We start from the raw sequence: 5,772 nt of genomic DNA on the forward strand, positions 1-5,772 counted from the left end.
AGCGGCTCGAACTCGAAAGTCGAGGGGTAGTGTTGGGGAGAAAAGTGGATCACCCGAAGCACATGGTCAAAGCACCAAAATCCGTAGCGTGACGACGGCAAGCATGCTCTCGGCAGTCATGACCTCAGCGCGCCCGACCTCAACAAGCCCGACCTCAGCATGCACAACCCCGGCAGGCCTATCCTCGGGAGGCATGACCTCGGCAGGCATGGTCTCAGCTGAGTTAAGCTCGATTGACCTCAAGGCTAAGAAAGACCCAGTCAAAAAGAGAAACCGATTCCCACTCCACCAAAAATCAAGCCGACCCCTACATCGTAACGTCCACATGAAGGAGTCAAGTCCTCCGTATCCGAGATCAAGTCCCACAATCTCCGCCTCAACGACTGTCAACATTTGAAGTCACACAATTTCAACCAATCGCCAGCTAGCCCGAAATCTCGGGCTATTTAAGGTAACTCATTTATTCGCACAATCACACCCGATTGCGAGTGACCACTACATCCCCTCCTATAAGAAGAGGGAAAGCTCTAAGGGGGGATCTTCTCCCCTGACCAAAAAACGTCTCTATTATCTTCATTATCTCCAAAGCCCTTCTCTGACTTAAGCATCAGAGGGCCTTCGCCGGATCCCAACCCATACTTTTTGCAGGTCTGCCGAAGACAGTCGTCCGCCACCGCATCATAATCGAAGCTCCTCCTCGGTCCGCAGCCACTTCCGAATCTAATTTTCAGCAATATTTGGCATCCTCTTTATGGAGGACCGCCAACTCAATCAATCGGCCAATTATATGATTTTGAACCGGCTATATCATTACCCAATTATGCCAATAATTTATCATGGAGAGTTCAACTGATCGGAATTCAAAGAATTACAACGAAAACCGTCCGAGATCATTTGCTTCCAACAACACTCGTCCCAATCAGACTCCATGCCACATGGCAAGAAATTATTGATCAACTGGCAGAGTCCGTACAAGACCTGACGGAAATGCAGCACAAAGCACCAACTCCTGCATGACACGTGGCACTAACTACCAATAAACTTTCTCGTTAGCTACGGAGGGCGTGAAAATATCAAAATACCCGCATAAAACGGTTGCCGAATCACGCAAACACATGCCACCATTACTGCCCTCGTAATCACCAACCGTTGCTCCCAGTAGCTGAGCCCCCACCACCAGCGCTGGCGCGCGGAGATACCAACACCTGCGAGTGCGAGTGCCACAACACCACCATTCCCACGTAAGGCGGGACCCACCCGTAGGAAACCACTTCCCCAAGCGTTAAAGCGGGAACAAGAAAAAAAAAGATAAAAACGGAAAGGAGTAGTCTTTCGATAAAAGAGTGGTGTGCAAATATTTTTTCCTTCTCTTAAAAAGAAATAAAAAAACAAAGGTATGAAAACACCATACATACCCCTACCGCATCATTAAATTTACAAACCACTGTCCCTCGGAAAATAAAGGTTAAAAAATAGAAAAAAAAAAAGGGGGGAATAAAAATCTACTTTTTGGCCTTCCTAGCAGGGCCCTTCTTCGCCGGAGGCTTAGCCGCGGTCTTCCCGGCCTTCGCCTTCTTCGGCGCCGCCTTGGCCGCGGCAGCCTTCCTCTGGGAGGCGGCGGACTTCGCCGGCGCGGCGGTCTTCTTCTGGGAGGCGGCGGGCTTCGCTGGCACGGCGGACTTCTTCCCTGGCGTGTCCTTGGTGGAGGTCTTGGCCGCCTTCGCCGGCCGCGCCTTCGCCTTCGGCTTGGTTACCTTCGCCGCAGGCTTCGGTTTCGGCTTCGCAACGGGAGCCTTGGGCTTGGCCGCGGCCGGGGACTTGGGCTTCGGCTTCACGGCCGTCGCCGGCTTGGTCTTCGGCTTCGGCTTCGGCTTCGCGGACGCGGCAGGCTTGGGCTTGGTCTTCGGCTTCGGCTTCGGCTTCGGCTTGGCGGCCGCGGCAGGCTTTGGCTTCGGCTTCGGCTTGGGCTTGGGCGGAAGGGGGGGCGGAGACAGGCTTGGCTGGAGCACGGGGGCGGGCGGGGGGAAGCTTGTAGGAGTTCTTGATCTTGGTGAGCTTGCCGCTGGCGGTGAGCTTCTTGAGCTGGAAGAGGAGGAGCTTGCGGAAGTTGGAAGGGAGGTGAGCCTTGTGCTTGTCTTCAATAAACTTGGTGATCGCATACTGGCTCGACCCCGTCCTCTCCTTCAGCGATGTAATCGCCTCTCCGATCATCTAGGGTTTCATAACGCAATCAAGTAAATCAGATCCATGTAAATCAACAGAGAGCTATGGACTGACATGGACGAGGTCTCACCTCCACGTAAGGGGGATGAGCAGGAGGAGCTCGGGGCTTCCTGGGAGCGGAGGGCTTCTTGGCCTTGGGCTCCTTCGTTTTCTTCGTCCTGGACGCAGTCTTGGCCGGCGGGTTCTCCCCCGCGGGCTCCGCCGGGGCGGAATCCTTCACTGTCTCCTCCACCGCCGCCGCTGAGGTCTCCTCCGCCGCCATGCCTACGGCCTCGAGAGCAAACAAGAAGGGAGAAGAATTAGGGCTAGGGTTTCTGAGAGGAACGAATGAGAAAGTGGTGAGAGATCGGGCGTGCAGATGAGAGGTGATAGCCAACAGGGAGGAGATGAGGATTTAAATACGGACCGAGGGGGTAAACGGTAGGCAAGAGGTGAGCGGTGATTGGTTCGCTACCAGTTTATTCGGATCCTTACCCTCATAGTTTTAAATGTCGTCCGTTGGATCATCTGGCTATCGACGGATTAGGTTGGTTGAGTGCATGAGCTGAGATTTGGACTAGAGTGGAGGCAGGGGTATGGGGTAGGATGGGGTGTGCTTTCGCTCTCTGTTTTTCTAGGTATAAGTTGAGCTGTGTTTAATGAAATTTAGTGAGGTTTGAACCATGTTGAAGCACTGGAACTTAGCTTTCCAATGACATGAATATTATTTAATTTGGTACAGTGGTTAGAAAGAATTTCAGCTTCAAAACTACATTGGTTGTGCACAAGGTTTCATGCGAGTTTTGTGAGGTTTTTAGCCTCTTGATGAAAAGATTGGGCAACTTGATCAAATTTTTTGACTGGATCTGACGGTAGCCAAACAGAGGGGTTCACAGAACTTGGAATGATCAAAATTTGATGAGAAATGAGTGAGTAGTGATTGATCAAAGGTCATACAACAGAAACACCCTCATGTGATGGTTTGCATGCTTAATATTCAACTTTGTCTCAAGTACATAATTAGGAGAATGATTTGTGGTGGTGTTAGGAATTTCATGCCCAATCTAGAGATGTTATGGAGTAACAAAACATGTGGTATTGAGGGCAAAATTGTTTGATTACTATTTAGCTTTATACAGCATTTTCCGTCACCACATATAAGATATCGATATGAAGGCAATGAAATAAGTTGCATTTTGTCCTGGATAAAATTCAAGGCTTTCTTATAATCCTTCTCGTCTAAATTGGAAGCTTCCTTGTTATTATGATTCACAGCTTGACATTTTCAACAACAGGAATGATTGTGCCCATTTTTCAATATATTAGTCCAAGTTTTTTTTTTATGGAATAAGAATGAAGAGGATGTAAAAAATTGCTTTAGTTGCTATGGAGTTCAATTTTTAAGCTACTCTATGAAGCTATGGAGAAAGATAATTGAACAAAGATGAACAAGGATGGAGAAGAACAATGATGCTCTAAATAATGAATTTGGATTTATGCTTGAAAAAATTGACATAGAGGTTATCTTCTTAATAATTGATAGAAAAAAATATATCGCAAAGAAAAGAATCACTACTATATGGTCTTTGCTGACCTAAAAAAACTTATGATAACTTATTAACAAAGATAATTTGGTATAATAATTTGATAGCTTTAATAAAAAAAGAAATGTGTGCATAATTGACCCATTAAAATTGTCGAAGATATCTATATTGGGGTACTTATAAGCATTATGGTTTCATACAACAATTGCATGTCCAGTCAAGTTAAGATTGTAGTGAGGATCAAAGCTAACCTTCTCAAAAAAAAAAAGAGGATCAAAGCTAACGTTTTTCTCATGTTAATTCTAATATTCTAAAAGACATAAAATGTTGTATGTTGTTTATAGGTGATACCATGTTAATCGAAGAGAAAAGAATGTTATTAAATGCCCGTATAGATTTGTAGAAAACGTTACAGTAGAACTTGGTTATAGTAGAACTAATTTTTACCACCATGACTATTCAAATACAAACCAGTGTGAACATGATGGATTTAAAACTTCCCCTCAAGTTGAAGGATGAAGATCTAGAACATCCAACTTGCCTTTGAAGAGCTTGAATTTATCCTTATCAATACACATGAGACAAGTATCGACAAGCTAAAGTCTTCAATGTCTTCTAAGGATATAATGACCATAGGAAATCACTTTGAAATTTTAACTCCACTTGGTGGCAATTAACCTCTATAGGTTTTTATATTTATGGTTGACTCGATATTGATCGAAAGGTTTGAGGATGATAGTGTTATTTTGATGATTAACAAACAATAATCAAGAGTATGCTACAAGTTAATTCGATACTTCATTTATAAGTCTGTTACTCTCATTATATTCGTATAATAAGATAAAGATGCATTTCATTGTTTATATGGATGAATCTAACCTTGAGTTGCAGCAAAGTGTGGATTGAGTCGACCCCAAGGTTGATTGGATCGACCCCGGCACATAAAGAAAGCATCTGGCACACTTCTACAAAAATGGCACGGATGAACAGTAGTTGGGTCGACCCAAGGAAAGCATGAGTCGACCCAAACCTCAAGCCTCTCAAGCCTCAAGAAAACAGTTCTCTGAAAACACTGAGAGGGTCGACCCAAGAGAAAGTTGAGTCGACCCAAGCTTGAGTCGACCCAAACACTGAGAGGGTCGACCCAAAGACAGTGACAGAATACATTGACAGAATAGGTTCTCTGGAAATCCTGAGAGGGTCGACCCAAGTGAAAGTTGAGTCGACCCAACTGAACCTTAAGTCGACCCAAAGAAATGTTGAGTCGACCCAAGTGAAGGAAGGCTGAATTATAAGTTTCTGTTGTTCTGAGAGGGTCGACCCAAGGAAAGGTTGAGTCGACCCAAGTAAAAATTGGGTCGACCCAAGAAAAGGTTGAGTCGACTCAAGCACGGGCAGAAGTATAACGGCTAGTTCTGCAGAAGTACTTTTTGTCCTTCCAACAGTGAGTAACGGCTAGTTTTTGAATTCTAACCATTGGGGCTTGTCCAATGGATGAAGGAAACTATTTAAAGTAGCACTATTCATCAGAGAAAACATCCTTTTGCAAAATATCAAAGAGTACACAAGAAAGACAAAGTGTCCTAGTCTTCTTCATTCAAGTGCTTCATTCAAGAGTCAAAAGAAAGTGGTTGAGCAGATTCCAAGAGTCATTAAGAGCTCCATCCACCCTTGAAGAGTGAAGCATCCTTGACAAAGAAGAGAGAAGTCACATCAAGCGATAACTATTCTCTAAACTCTTCTTTGTAGATTATATTGTTATATTTGCTCATCTAGGAGCTTAAATCTTCTTACTTCGTTTATTAAACTCCTTGTAAAGGTTAGTTGGTAAGCCCGCAAAACCAACGGTGTAGGTTGATTGGTGAACCCGTAAAACCAATTGTAAAGGTTCGTTGGTGAGCCCGGAAAACCAACATAGGTTCGTTGGTGAGCCCGTAAAACCAACATAGGTTTTTGGTGAATCCGAAAAACCAAAGTGTAAAGGTTTTTGGATTGTGAGCCCGAAAAACAATCCAACTGTAATCCG

The 5,772-nt window shown here is 44.9% G+C and overlaps 1 protein-coding gene across 1 annotated transcript; it reads right to left on the bottom strand.

The window, feature by feature from the left end:
* Positions 1 to 1,330: 1,330 nt before the first annotated feature.
* On the bottom strand, positions 1,331 to 2,608 carry LOC103697861 (histone H1-like). The gene is given in 3 exon segments (XM_039120094.1): positions 1,331 to 1,971; positions 1,973 to 2,211; positions 2,294 to 2,608. Coding segments are annotated over 3 exon segments (900 nt in total). The 5' UTR covers positions 2,486 to 2,608; the 3' UTR covers positions 1,331 to 1,502.
* Positions 2,609 to 5,772: the final 3,164 nt, after the last annotated feature.

Source organism: Phoenix dactylifera, unplaced genomic scaffold, assembly GCF_009389715.1.
Source record: "Phoenix dactylifera cultivar Barhee BC4 unplaced genomic scaffold, palm_55x_up_171113_PBpolish2nd_filt_p 000711F, whole genome shotgun sequence".
NCBI lineage: Eukaryota > Viridiplantae > Streptophyta > Magnoliopsida > Arecales > Arecaceae > Phoenix > Phoenix dactylifera.